The sequence below is a fragment of the Strongyloides ratti genome, scaffold srae_chrx_scaffold0000002, assembly GCF_001040885.1.
Source record: "Strongyloides ratti genome assembly S_ratti_ED321, scaffold srae_chrx_scaffold0000002".
NCBI lineage: Eukaryota > Metazoa > Nematoda > Chromadorea > Rhabditida > Strongyloididae > Strongyloides > Strongyloides ratti.
The window spans coordinates 3,225,712-3,242,097 of record NW_020171510.1 but is presented as its reverse complement, the minus strand read 5'-3'; the positions used below and the strand labels follow the sequence as shown (position 1 = coordinate 3,242,097).

At 18.6% G+C, this 16,386-nt stretch overlaps 2 protein-coding genes across 2 annotated transcripts; one reads left to right on the top strand and one right to left on the bottom strand.

Annotated features, from left to right (window-relative positions):
* Positions 1–2,390: 2,390 nt before the first annotated feature.
* On the bottom strand, positions 2,391–4,720 carry SRAE_X000168600 (Prolyl endopeptidase; the record flags this gene model as incomplete). The annotated part of the gene is made up of 3 exons (XM_024651762.1): positions 2,391–4,266; positions 4,315–4,353; positions 4,383–4,720. The coding sequence occupies 3 exons, from the start codon at positions 4,718–4,720 to the stop codon at positions 2,391–2,393; spliced, it is 2,253 nt and encodes a 750-aa protein (XP_024499154.1).
* Positions 4,721–12,571: 7,851 nt separating this feature from the next.
* Positions 12,572–14,903, top strand: SRAE_X000168500 (Prolyl endopeptidase; the record flags this gene model as incomplete). Its single annotated transcript, XM_024651751.1, has 2 exons — positions 12,572–12,978; positions 13,025–14,903. 2 exons carry the CDS (start codon positions 12,572–12,574, stop codon positions 14,901–14,903), a joined length of 2,286 nt encoding a protein of 761 aa, XP_024499153.1.
* Between the last annotated feature and the right edge of the window lie 1,483 nt (positions 14,904–16,386).

Genomic DNA, 16,386 nt, shown 5'->3' with positions numbered 1-16,386 from the left:
TTAATAAAAATGTTGATTACATACTCGTGTAAAAAGCTGCCTATCTCAAAATTCCCAACAGTAAAAATATTAATAACTTTTAGTTAAGATTTTTACAAAACCAAATAAATAATTTATAATTTTAAAATTATATACATAAAAAACTTAATATTACTCAAATTATATTAAATATTTTTAAAAAATACGTAAGTTCAATTTTCTGTAAAGAAAATTAACGAGAAAGAAGTTAAAATAAATAAATCATTTTATCTAAAATACCACCTTTTATACTAAAGGTAGTCATCGCATAAGAAATTTATCATCAATTCTAAATTTACATTAGAAATTAAAAAAAATGTTATCAAATTTTTAAAATCAAAATAATGAAGATTTTTTTAGAATATTTTATGTTTTTAGTCCTTTAACCAATTTAATGACAACTTTTTCTCTTAACTTTTATCAAAAGATGAACACTATTATTTTATTTCATATCTTTTAACTTATGTTAGAAATAGTTTAATTTTAATGAACTAAGTACATAATAAATATTAAATTTTTCTCTCGGTATATAACAAATAACAATGAGAGAATACTCAATTATTTCCAAATGTTTTGAAGTTTTATCCCAGTACAACAAGGATGGCCTTTTTTGAGGTTGTACGCGCTCTAATGAAAATATTCTAGACTTTTCTATCTTAAAAAGAAATAAAGTAAATAAATCAACATCAAAAGTATTTTTATAGATTAATTCACAATATTTGTAAATATAATAAAGATTATTCAAATTAAATTATACTATCCAAATTGGTCTGCGCCGTTCACGTTGCAATGAGTTGCTATAAAATTAAAAAATTTTAAACATACCCGACTTTAGAAAAAATTAAAAAAAAAAGTTGAAATATTTTTCTTCATTTCAGTTAAATTTAATTAATAAAATGCGGATAATAAAAAAAAAATTTTGAGATATAAACTTATTATGTTTGGATAATTTTAACTTCCTTTTTTATTTGCAAAAAAATGCTTATATAATAATCAATTATACTATAAAAACTTACCTAAATTATATTTATATTATAAAATTTTCTTCATAAATTACATTATTTTAGAATAACTGTATACTTTTATTGAATATATTATTTATTAATTACTTTGACTAAATAAAACTTTATTTAAGAAAAAGAAAAATGATAGTATAACTTTATTTAGCAAAACGAAAGATCGGCTATCAATTAATCATAAAATGCTTATACCTTGGTTTTTTATTATAATATATAAAAAAAGCTTTGTATTTTATAAATTTTTGTATTAAATTTTTTTTAAATTATACATTACAAATAAAAAAGAATTGTACCTATTTTGTATGTTAGTCTATCATCATTTTAATTATTTAAATATTGTATATTTTTACTAAAATAATATTCAAGAAATAGAAAAATTATGTGTTTTTGTTAAAAAAAATATGTATTTCTTATTTTTTTGAAAGTAATTTATTTTAATTTTTGAAAAAACTTTTTGTTTACTTTTATGTATCTATTTTGGAAAAATAATCATGGTATTTTGTTTTTTTTAGGAATCTTTTAAACATTAAGAAATCATTATTTTTCTTTTTTTTCTAATGTAAACCAATATTATTACTATCAATTTAACAAAAATAAATATATTTTTTAGAATCTAATTATATGTATTGTAGATGAAGTATTTGTCTTTATGTGGGTCAAGTTTTTTGATATTTGCATCTTTTAATGATATTATTTATGGTTTCTAACATATAACAAAATATTTACATAAATTGTACACATTTATTTAAAAAAGATGAATAACATCAAACAAAATCAATCAAAGCTTCTGATCATAAAAAATTGTGATTTTAATTAAAAAAGAAAAAAATTGTTATTAACTAATAAATGAAATATATATAATTATTTTTTTTCTTTAACAACTATAACATTTCAAATTTGAATCAACTCTTATTCCTGTTATATTTAAAAAAATAATATTTTTAGAATAAATTTATTTTTGAAATAAACAAATAAAACATTATAGCTATAAAATTTGTTAAATTTTACATATTGTAATAAATATAATCTTGAAATATAAATACTAAATAATATCAAAATTATTCTAAAACATTTTAAAGACATGTAGAATATGATATATACAATATGTTCACAGTATTCAAACACGTTAAAAATTAATTTTTAAAATAAATATTTCTATTGATTTGAAATTATCATATTTGTCATATTATTTTAGAAATGTTTAAACTTTCGTAATATTTTTAAAATAGAATTGAATGTAATATATATAATAATGAAAATCATATTTTATTTTGTTGAATACAAATTTTTTTACTATATTTAAATTTTAATATTTTTTTTTAAATATTAAAAATTCCAAGTTAAAAAAATATATTATTTTTCAAACTTTAAATCTAATACTAGTTGAATGAAAACAAGTATACGATGTAATTCATCCATTTTTGATTCAGCTATTTTTTTATCATAATCTTCTATATCTTCATCATCATCTTCTTTTATGATGTATGCAATCATTGGATTAGCAAAACGTAATTTTGAATTTTTTTTTAAAAGTGGATACAATTTAGCTAAATATTTTGTTGTATGTGCAACCATAAAAGTAGGTTCTTCAAAAGGATGAATTATTAAAGTACTTGGCCATTCTTTTTTAAATGTCTTATATTTATCCATTTGATGGTAAGGTGAAAATGAATATAAATTAACAAAATCTTTTTTTTTATTTAAATTACCATACCCGTCTTCGAGTATATAATTATATCTAGTTAATTTGTCATATCTCATTGTATCTAATAATGGTGATTTTGTTACAACAGCACCAATAAGCTTTGGTTCTCGTTGTGAAACAACAGTTGTCAAAAGACCGCCTTCACCCTCACCATATATAGCAATTTTACTTGATTTAGTATACTTTTTTTTTATTAAATGTTTTATAGCATAAATAAAATCATCAAAACTTTTTTTTCTTTTTAGTTCTTTTCCGTCTGAAGTCCACTTTTTACCTAAACCTTCTATACCTCTTATACCAGGAATACACCAAATACCACCAAATTCATTAGCAAAAAATATTTTAGCCAATGATTTTTGAGGATGCCATGCAGCACTTAAATCACCATAAGCTTCTACAATTACAGGATTTTGTTGATTTTTTTTTAAATCTTTTTTATGGAACATTATCATAGGTATTTTCTTACCATCTTTACTTTTATAGTATTCTGTTTTTATAATAAAGTCAAAAATTGAAAATTCATAAAATCCAGCTTCAAACCACGTTCCTTTAAATATTGCATCTACTCCATCATTTAAAACATTTTCAAAATCAATTGAATATATAGCATTTTCTATAATTATATTATTATATGAAAAGAAAAGAGTAGAATGACTTATATGTGATTGTGCCTGTACAATGACTCCTGGACCAACATATATATCTTTTACTAACGTTAAAGCTTTTTTATTATAAAGTTTCAAATAATTGTGTAAATTTTTGACAACAATTATTACGAAAAAATCTTTTCCAACAGAATAAACATTTTTAATTTTTAAACCTTCTTCTTCCTCTAAAATTATTTCAGCAGTATCAACAGTATTCTCTGAACTTTGAATACTTGTTACAACAACACGACTTCTCATACCAGATTTTTTTACGAAAAATACCGCAATATCTCCAATAGTAAAACAATATTCATAGTTTGCATCAAATTTACCAATCAGATGATTAGGTATTATATCATGCGTAATATCACGTACATTTGTAAGATCAGAAAAATAATAAGCAGTTGTATCATTTAAATTCATTTGTATTTTTATAAGTAACAAATTTCCAGCATCTGATAATTTTGCCGTCATAGTGGTTTCTTCTGAAAACTTAGTTAGAAATATTTGTTTATCAACAGATTGACTTGTTCCAAATTTATGATAAAATAATATTTGACTACTGAAATCCATTTCTTTTTCTCCATTTGAAGTAAGTTTTGTTGGGTAATTAGAATAAATAAAACCTGCGTCATTTAAAACAAAAGCATAATCTGTTTTTGAATTAATAAACAATTCATCTTTTAAATCTTTTCCATTCAAATATTTAAATTTTATTTTCCAAAATCCAGTATATAAATTAATTTTATATGCCATAATTTTTAATGAATAGCTTATTTCAAAATCTTCAATATAAAATTCTCCATTTTTATTATAATTATTTAAATCTATAAAAACTTCTGAATCTGGCAAACCATTTACTTCTCTTCTTATAATTCTAAAAAAAAATAGATATAAAAATTTAAGCAATCTCTTTGTAACTTACGATCTATAATCATAGTCATCAAAGTCAAAATAATATCTACTATTCCAAATTGGTAAATAAATTCATGCTTAGTATAAACTTTATAACTATCTAATATGTTTCTAATTGGTTTGATAAATTCCGATCTATTCATAAAGTTGAAATACATGTTATTAAGCCCTGAGATAAAACGATTAGATTCTGGTCTATCACTATCTTCTAAATATCTATACAAATCGGATATATCACATTTATTTTTTTGTCTATTAGTATAAGTAAAATTTTTTTTACATTCTGGATAATAATTTACATTAATATAACTATTTTTAGAATTTTGATTACTTCCAAAATTGTAATAACCAGATATTAGATTAATAGTTAATATTAAAAATAAGTTTACAAGATAAATAAATTTTTTTCTTGACATATTGAATAAATATACTAAAAATATAAAATATTTATTATATAAATTAATTAAAAATAGTTAACGTATTTTAAATAATATACAATTATTTTATAAAATTGTTTGAATGTTTCAAGATAACATAACAATAAAAATCAAAACAAATATGATTTTGTTTTTAATTGATTAATTATTGAAATGTAGTTAAGAAATATTAAGAAATAAGTAAATAAATGTTTAATTTAAAAAAATAATTATTTTTAATAAATTATTAAAATAAAATGTCTTAAAAAAAGATAATAATACTTTTTAGATCAAAAATTTTTACTAAGTAGAAATTATCTATTTTAAAATTTTTGAAATAATATTTTATGAGTTGTAATTACTATTTAAATCCTTTAAATTAAGGTTTAAAGAACAATAATATAACAGCATATTAAAGTCAATATTTAATAATAAATAAAAATTTTTAATCTAACAAAAAAAAATAAAATGTAGGATTAAAATTACATTTTAATTTTAAACATGGATTATGTTTGGTTATGCCTCTGAAAAAAAAGTTAAAAATAAATTTATTTTTAACATTAATGTACAATATTAACACTATTTTTTTAAAAATATTTTTAAAATTATTATTATTATTTATATGCTAATAATAATTTAACTTATTATACTTTTATTCATTTTTTTAAAAAAGTATTTAAACTGTTAAAAAGTTTGAATTATGTTAAGAATACGATATATTAATATAAAACAAAAACATTTTTATTAAAAATTTAAAAATAAAATAATCTTTTTAAAAAGTAATTAAAAATTAGTATAAAATTTTTTTTATTGATAATTTTTTTTTATTTTAAATGCAATTTTTTCAAAAGTTCATTAGTAAATAATTATTTGTGTATTAAAAAAAAGCATTAAAATATAAATTAAAAAGATTATTAAAATAAAATTACAATACAAACGTAATTAATTAAAAAATATATTTTATTATGTTAAAATTAGTAATTTTATATATTTTAATTATATGTTGAGAAATTTACCATGATATTTGTGGTATCTTAATTTTAATGGTGTTTGATCTTTGTTTTTGTTATTTGAATCTGTAAAGGAGCTTAAAATCATGATATTAAAGAATATCGTACTACTAAAAATTATATAAAATATGATAATTTTAGAAATTTGTTATTGTTAAATTCATTTTATATCGTGGTATTTTGTAATTGTAATATTTTAATTGTATTAATTTTAAAAGTTCTTATTGTATTAAAATTATATTTGTACCAATTTGGATCAACTAGATGTCAAAACAAATTTTAAAGATAATTATTATATTTATTATATTTTTATTAATTTTATATAAGCATAGCTCTAATAATATATAATAAATATTTTACTAATATTTAATAAAAAATTCTACTATTGCAATATTTTTATAGTTTTTTTTTGTGTATATAAAATACTGATTTAATTAATAATAATAATACTTATGTTTAATTAGTTATGATTTAAAAAATATGTTATAAATTATTGATCGATTGTGTAAAATTAAGTTTATACAAACATTTTTTTCTTTACTTTTTTTTAAAAATCATATTTAAATTAAAAAAATATTATTTTGTACTTAATAAAACAACATTTTACTTTTATTTAGTAAAATAAATTTTGTGAAATAAATATTACTGAGATTATTTTTAACTTATAAAAAAAAATTTCAAATTCATATCTTAAAGTTAAATTTTATTTAAAAATATAGACGATGTTTTTAAATATAAATAAGACTGGTATATTAGAAACCTTTATTATCCCCTATAATAGCACAATACAAAGATATATTAGATATGAATTTTGATACGACTGTTAAAAGTCACAGTCAGAATGCTGAATCAGAGTCAGAGTGCTCTCTAGAGTGCCTCTCTGTCATCAATTTTTAGGGTTTATAAAAATTTATCTAACTTTGATGAATTCTGAATCGCTTCAGGATTCTACTTTTAGGTATAATTAAATATAAATAATATATAGAAAGTTTGTTATTAATAATCTAGAAAATCATAAAATTGTTTCAATAAATATTTTAATAAATAAAATTTGAAAACAAAACATTATTAATTTTTATTCAGTGCAAAATGAATTACTTCGATTCTATTCGTATGCAATTTGAAAAAAATAATTTATTTTAACCAATTTTTTTTAACAAGTAAAAATATAAATTTCTAAGAATATTTAAATTTCTTTTATTTGGCGTCTCTATCCTAGAAGCGTATAACAATCTCAAGATATAACAAACTTTCTATTTTATTTTAACTTTATTAAACTATAACACTTGTGGCCACCTAAAGTGAACCAATATAAAAATTATTAAAATTATTAAAAGATAATATTCAGACTTACAAGTTTTTGGTTTTTGGGTTATATAATAATAAAAAACTTATATAATGATTATAATAAAAAAAATCTTATTTTCACCCTTCCAAAAAACTTGTTAAAATGGTAATCTTTGTAAGATGATAAGCCTGCACATCTTACTAACATTATAATAACATAAAATTTATTTTTAAAAAAAATTATATATTTTAAAGTAAAATATTTAAATAATGTTTTTTCGAGTTTATCTAAACATAAAAAAAATTCAACTTAGTCTAAGTCTAGTTAATAAAAAATGTTTTAATTTTAATATACTTGATAATTTTATTTTTATTTATATAAAAAAATTATTATAAATAATTTCTATGTAAAAAGTAACATATCTTTTTAATATATGTTTGATAAATAACGTTAAAGTGAATAATTTTTAAGAGTTTAAATTGTATAACTTATAGTTTAGTAAAATTAGCACAAACCAAAGTAGTTGTAAAATCATACTTTATAATAAGTTATAATCGTTAATTAAGAAATTTTAATAGATAAAAATAATATAGATAAAAATTCATAAAAGTTTATAGAAAATTAGTTTTATGATGTAAACTGAAAATGACCCGTACAATTTTATTTTTTTTCACTTCAGCTTGAATAACTTTTTATTCATTTTTAGATAAAAAGCTGTTAAAATTAAGTTGAACTTAGAAAAAGCTATTTGTGTTGTACAAGAAAAAAGAAAATGAAATTTTACATAATAATAATATAAAATTTATATGTTAAAAAAAAACAAAAAGACCACACACATAAAAATGTTTCATTTTAATATTGAAATGTTAATCAGAAATAAAAAATAATTAAAAAAAATATTAGTAATAATTTTATTATTAAAATATTGTATTTGAAATATCAGATTAATAAATATATAAATTCATAAAAAGACTTTTAACATGAATTCTGCGTTATGAAGATTTTAACAATGGATTTTATGTAATTGAAGTTATTTTATCTTTTTTAAATAATAAAGATTTTTATTACATTATATTATTTTAACGCTTTTAAATCATGATACATTTTATTTTAAATTTCTTTTTATTGAATTTATAAATTTCATATGTTCTTCATAAGGAATTCTGAAATGAATAATGTATTATAAATTATTATTGTAAATTCACAAATTTCACATGAATATCATAAGAGATTATAATATTATTTTATGAATTCTATATTACATCAATCGTTAAGCAGTGAATTCAAAAGTTTCTTAAATGATTAAAGTGGATTCAAAGATAATGTACAGTAATTTTCTGAATTTTATAAAATATCTTTTTGAAACTACTTGTTATAACGTTAATATAATAAATTTTTTTTTAATAATTGATAAATTATAATAATTTATAAAAATAATAATTAATAAAATATATGATAACAATTATATAATATTATGTATATTTTATATTTTTAACACTAATTTTTTTTATAAATATCAATATTTTTTTAATTCTTTTGTTAAAGAATATATATTATAAAAAAAATCATGATTATGATTTATTAATATATTAATGTTTATAATAATTATTATATAATAAATACAAAAACTTTTATAATTGATATACAAATACATATATTTAAATGTATCTATAAGTAAAAATTTTTAATTTGAGTTAGCGTCTTTGATGTAGAGAAATTTTAGATTAGTATTATCAATTAACAAGATCTTTATCTAATATAATAAAAAATATAATGTATAAAATAAAAGTCTTTTTCTAGAAAGTTTTTAGGTATATTTTAAATTTATATAACTTACTTAGTAACAACCTTATATACCTCAACCTAGATCTCTTTTTTTACTTAATTCATTATATAACCGCTAAAATTAAATTAAAATAGATATAATATAGATAAAATATAATTTTATCATATAATATGTAAATGTTTAATTTACTTTATTAAAATACACTAAAATAATTTAACAAAAATTTATTTAATATTATCACTTAAGACTGACTTGTCTCAGTAGTAGAAAAGCTTTTTATATGCCTGGGTAAAGACGATGTTTTACAAATATAATTTTATTTTTGCTACAGAAACTTATTTATTGTTAAAACTATTTATACTCTTGTTAAGGAAATTCCTAGAAAAAGAGATAGATGACAAACAATTTGTTAAAATTTTTTATAGTTCAAGATAAATCACGCTCTTATCTTTCTAATTGATAAAAAAAAGTTATTGATAACATTCATAACAATTAACTTAGTACAACACAAATAGCTTTTTCTAAGTTCAACTTAATTTTAACAGCTTTTTATCTAAAAATGAATAAAAAGTTATTCAAGCTGAAGTGAAAAAAAATAAAATTGTACGGGTTATTTTCAGTTTGCATCATATAACTAATTTTCTAAAAACTTTTATGAATTGTTATCTATATTATTTTTATCTATTAAAATTTCTAAATTAACGTATATAACTTATTATAAAGTATAAGTTTACAACTACTTTGGTTTGTGCTAATTTAACTAAATTATAAATTATACAATTTAAACTCTTAAAAATTATTCACTTTAAGGTTATTTATCAAACATATATTTTAAAAGGATATAATACTTTTTACATAAAAATTATTTATAATAATTATTTTTATATAAATAAAATTAAAATTATCAAGTATATTAAAATTAAAACATATTTTATTAACTAGACTTTGACGAAGTTGAATTTTTTTTATGTTTAGATAAACTCGAAAAAACATTATTTAAATATTTTACTTTAAAATATATAATTTTTTTTCAAAATAAATTTTATGTTATTACAATGTTAAAAAAAATTGTTTAAAATAAATTATCTTTTTCAAATTTGCATACGAATAGAATCGAAGTCATTCATTTTGCACTGGATAAAAATTAATAATGTGTAATGCTCTGGCATTAAGGCGGAGTAAGAAAACGGAGTATAGAAAGGAAAGAATATAAGAACTAAGTAATCATTCCCAGGAAAGTAAGAACATGAAGATCTAATGCTAATGTAATTTAATTATCTTATTATTGTATTCTTTGTTCTAATCATTTTTACTAATAATGTTAATAAAATCTAATATTAATTTTTGAATCTATAGTATTAGATGGAAGGATTTAGGTATTAAACGATATTTTCATACAACTAAGATATGAAAACGTTAAGGAATGTTGTGTTTTAAAATTTTATCTATTAAAATATTTATTGAAACAATTTTATGGTTTTCTAGATTATTAAAAACAAACTTTCTATATATTATCTATATTTAATTATACTTAATGATATCAATTTGATATTTTTTTATAAGTAAAAAATAATCTCAGTAATATTTATTTGCCAAAAATTATCATAATAAATAATATTTAAATGTTATCATTCTAAGTAAAAAATTAAATTTTTTAATTAAGTATGATTTTAAATAAACAGTAAAAAAATGTTTATATAAACTTAATTTTACACTATCAGTCAATAATTTATAACATATTTTTTAAATCATAACTAATTAAACATATGTATTATTATTATTAATTAAATCAGTATTTTATATACACAAAAAAANTTGCTACAGAAACTTATTTATTGTTAAAACTATTTATACTCTTGTTAAGGAAATTCCTAGAAAAAGAGATAGATGACAAACAATTTGTTAAAATTTTTTATAGTTCAAGATAAATCACGCTCTTATCTTTCTAATTGATAAAAAAAAGTTATTGAAAACATTCATAACAATTAACTTAGTACAACACAAATAGCTTTTTCTGAGTTCAACTTAATTTTAACAGCTTTTTATCTAAAAATGAATAAAAAGTTATTCAAGCTGAAGTGAAAAAAAATAAAAATGTACATGCCATTTTCAGTTTGCATCATATAACTAATTTTTTATATAGTAAGAAATGATGATATATTAGGACTAGAAGTAAAATAAGATGATAACTTTAGTATATAAAAAGTAAAGATTTGACAATTTTAGTCATTTCTTATTTCTTTGATTACTTAGTCTTTTATAATTTTTATTGTATGAATAATTTTACTTATTATAGGTTTTATATATTTTATCTAAAGGATAATCTTTTTGTATTCTTCGTAGCCACGGTAGAATTCTCGGTTAAACTTAATTGAACTTAACTATCACGTAAGCTCACGATTGAAGCATTTACTATTATTGTATTGTGTTTGATATTATGTAAATAAAAGTTGTTTAAATATACTTGAACTTATAAGAGTATTAAAAATTGCTAAAATATATAGTCCAGTAATATTTCTGTTCTTGTGTACGTCTTAAACTTATTAAATTTTAGTATAATAAATAAAATTAAAATGTTATGATATTAAGTAATACATAATATTATTTTGATTTAAATATAATTTTAAATAAATAGTAAATAATAAAATGTTTATATAAACTAAATTTAACACTATCGGTAAATGTTTGATAACGACTTTTTTATATTAACAACTAAAAAACATATGTATTTTCATATTAATTAAATCAGTAATTTTAATTTAATAATAAAAAAAGTATAATCTTTGGAAAAATATATGTAACTATTAGTTCAAACATAATTAATATATTACGTTGTATTGTAATTTTATTTTAATTAATATTTTTAGTCTATTTTTTATTTTTTAATACATAAATTTTGAAATGTTTATTAAATTATAAAAAATTTGCTTTATAAAAATTAAATTTAAATTTAAAAAAATTTTATGCTAATTTTAAATTACTTTTTAAAAAGATTAATCAAGATTACTTTATTTTTTACTTTTTAATACAAATTTAATAAAAATTTTTTTGTTTTATATTAATAAATTGTATTTAAAAGATAATTCAAACTTTTTAACAGATTAAATATTTATTAAAAAAAAATAATAAAAGTATAATAAGTTAAATTATTATTAACATATAAATAATAATAATTTTAAAAATTTTTAAAAAAAAATGTTAATGTAGTACATTAATGTTCAAAGTAAATTAATTTTTGCTTTTTTTCATAGGCATAAGCAAACATAATCTATGTTTAAAATTAAAATGTTATTTTAATCTTAATTTTTTTTTTGTCAGATAAAAAATTTTTGTTTATTTTTAAATATTGACTTTAATTTGTAGTTATTTTATTGTTCTTTAAACATTAATTAAAAAATTTAAATAATAATTACAACTCATTAAATATTATTTCAAAAATTTTAAAATAGATAATTTTTACTTAGCAAAAATTTTTGATCTAAAAAGTATTATTATTTTTTTTTAAGACATTTTATTTTAATAATTTATTTAAAATAATTATTTTTTTTAATTAAACATTTATTTACTTATTTCTTAATGTTTCTTAACTACATTTCAATATTTAATCAATTAAAAACAAAATCATATTTGTTTTGATTTTTATTGTTATGTTATCTTGAAACATTCAAACAATTTTATAAAATAATTGTATATTATTTAAAATACGTTAACTATTTTTAATTAATTTATATAATAAATATTTTATATTTTTAGTATATTTATTCAATATGTCAAGAAAAAAATTTATTTATCTTGTGAACTTATTTTTACTATTAACTATTAATCTAATATCTGGTTATTACAATTTTGGAAGTAATCAAAATTATAAAAATAGTTATATTAATGTAAATTTTTATCCAGAATGCAAAAAAAATTTTACTTATACTAATAGACAAAAAAATAAATGTGATATATCCGATTTGTATAGATATTTAGAAGATAGTGATAGACCAGAATCTAATCGTTTTATTTCAAGGCTTAATAGCATGTATTTTGACTTTATGAATAGATCAGAATTTATCAAACCAATTAGAAACATATTAAATGGTTATAAAGATTTTACTTATCATGAATTTATTTCACAATTTGGGCAATATCAATATTATATTGCTTTTGATGAACACCGTACTAGAGCGTAAGTCATAAAAAGATTGCATAAAATTTTATATCTGTTTTTTTAGAATTATTAGAAGAGAAGCAGATTTTCTTCCAGGAATAGAAGATTTTATAGATTTAAATAATTATCCTAGAATTAATGAAACGGGAATTAACAATCTTGCAGTAAGTCATTCATTAAAAATTATGGGGTATCAAATTTTTTTAACTACTGGATATTGCCTAATGAGATTTAAATATTTAAATGGAACAGATTTAAAAGATGTAATGCCTATGAATGCACAAACAGAATATGCTTTTGTTTTTAATGACGCAGGTTTTATTTATTCTAAATATCCATTTAAACATCATCCAAATGGATCATTATATGAAGATACAAGTGCTCCGTCTTTATTTTACCATAAATTTGGAACAAATCCATTTTCCGATAGAGAAATATTTCGAAGTCATCTTTTAAAAGAAGGCGATGTAACAGCAAAATTATCAGATGATGGAAATTATTTGATTATAAGATTAGAAATGTTTGAAAATAGTACAACTTCTTATTATTTTTGGAATATCACAAATGTACGTGATATAAATCATTATATACATGCTCAACATTTGATTGGTAAATTTGATGCAAACTATGAATTTTGTTTTACTATTGGAGATTTTGCGGTATTTTTCGTGAAAAAATTTGGCATGAAAAGTAGAGTTGTGGTAACAAAAATTCAAAATTCAGATTATACTGTTGATGATGCTGAACTAATTTTAAAGGAAGAAGAAGGTTTACAAATTAAAAATGTTTATTCTGTTGGAAAAGATTTTTTTGTAATAATTGTTGTCAAAAAGTTACACAATTATTTGAAACTTTATAATAAAAAGGCTTTAACGTTAGTAAAAGATTTTTATGTTGGTCCAGGAGTCATTGAGCAGGCACAATCACATATAAGTCATTCTACTCTTATCTTTTCATATAATAGTATACATATACCAAATGCTATATATACAATTAATTTTGAAAATGTTTTAAACAAAGGAGTAGATGAAGCAAAAAAAGGAACATTTTTTATAGCTGAATTTTTTAAACTTTCAGTTTTTGACTTTATTATTGAAACAGAATACTATAAAAGTAAAGATGGTAAAAATATATCTATGATAATGTTTCATACAAGAGATTTAAAAAAAAATCAACAAAATCCTGTAATTATAGAAGCTTATGGAGATTTAAGTGCTGCATGGCATCCTCAAAAATCATTAGCTAAATTATTCTTTGCTAAAGAATTTGGTGGTATTTGGTGTATTCCTGGTATAAGAGGTATAGAAGGTTTAGGTGAAAAGTGGACTTCAGACGGAATAGAACTAAAAAGAAAAAACAGTTTTGATGATTTTATTTATGCTATAAAACATTTAATCAAAAAAAAGTATACTACATCAAGTAAAATTGCTATTTATGGCAAACATAATGGCGGTCTTTTGACAACTGTCGTTTCACAACGAGAACCAAAGCTTATTGGTGCTGTTGTAGCAAAATCACCATTATTAGATACAATACGATATGATAAATTAACTAAATATGGTCTTGCTTTCCAATACGGGTATGGTAATTTAAATAAAAAAAAAGAGTTTGTTAATTTATATTCATTTTCACCTTATCATCAAATGGAAAAATGTCGTACTTTTAAAAAAGAATGGCCAAGTACTTTAATAATTCACCCTTTTGAAGAATTTACTAATTTGGTCGGACATACAACAAAATATTTAGCTAAATTGTATCCACTTTTAAAAAAAAATCCAAAATCACGTTTTGCTAATCCAATGATTGCTTACATCAGGAAAGAAGATGATCATGATGATGATATGTATAATTATGATAAAAAATTAGCTGAATTAGAAATGGATGAATTACATCGTATGCTTATTTTCATTCAACTAGCATTAGATTTAAAGTTTGAAAAATAATATATTTTTTTAACTTAGAATTTTAAATATTTAAAAAAAATATTAAATTTAATTATAGTAAAAAAAATTTGTATTCAACAAAATAAAATATGATTTTCATTATTATATATATTACATTCAATTCTATTTTAAAAATATTACGAAAGTTTAAACATTTCTAAAATAAAATGACAAATATGATAATTTCAAATCAATAGAAATATTTATTTTTATAATAAATTATTTTAACGTATTTTAATAATATGATCACATAGTATAAATTATATTCTATATGTCTTAAAAAAGTTTGAAAATAATTGTAATATTTAATAGTATTTATACATCAAGTTAATATTTATTATAATTTATAGTATTTTAAAAATCTTACTACATTAATTTTTGTTTGTTTATTTTTAAAAGAATTATTTTAACAATATTTTTTAAGAATATAACAATATAAAAGTTGATTCTTATATATTGTAAAATAATTTTTAAATTTATGTTCGTTTTCATTCTACTATCAAATAAAATAAAAAATTAATTGTAGCAAGTAATGCAAAAATTTTGATATTTACATATTTTAATTGTATCTTTTATGGTGTTTAACATACAACAAAATATATATAAATTATATGTACTTAAAAAAAAAAGACAAATCACGTCAAACTAATTCAATTATAGCTTTTATCGTAAAAAATTACGTTTTTAATAAAAAAAAAAGAAACTGTATATTAACTAGTAAATGAATTATATACAGAGTTTTTTTCCTTCAAAGAGTATTAGATTTAAAGTTTAAATTAATACTTTTTTATGTTATATTTTAAAAAATAATATTTTTGAAATAAACAAAAAAACTTTATAGTTATAAAATCTGTAAAATTTCAAATATTATAAAAAAAATATATACTTAATACAATTTAATACCACAATTATTCGAAAACTTTTTAAAGACATTTCGAATATGATATATACTATATAATCACTGTATTCAAATATGTCAAAAAATTAATTTTTTAAAATCAAATATTTTCAATGACTTGAAATCATTATATTTGTTATTCTATTTATGAAATGTTTAAACTTTATATTAATTTTTGGGTAGAATTGAATGTAATACATATACTAATGAAAATCATATTTTATTTTGTTGAATACAAATTTTTTTAGTATAATTAAAATTTAATATTTTTTTAAATATTAATAAATTCCAATTTTAATAATAGTTATTTTTCAAATTTTAAATCTAGTATTAGTTGAAAGAAAAGAAGAACTCGATATAATTCATCTATTTTTTTTGATCATATTTTTGATTATAATCATCTTGTTTCATGATTTATGCAATCATTGAATTAGCATAACGTAATTTTGTATTTTTTTTTAAAATTGGGTACAATTTAGCTAGATATTTTGTTGTATGTCCGATAAAATAATTGTTTGCATAAAAAGGGTGAATAATTAAAGTACTTGGCTATTCTTTTTTAAAAGTATAACTTTTTTCTATTTG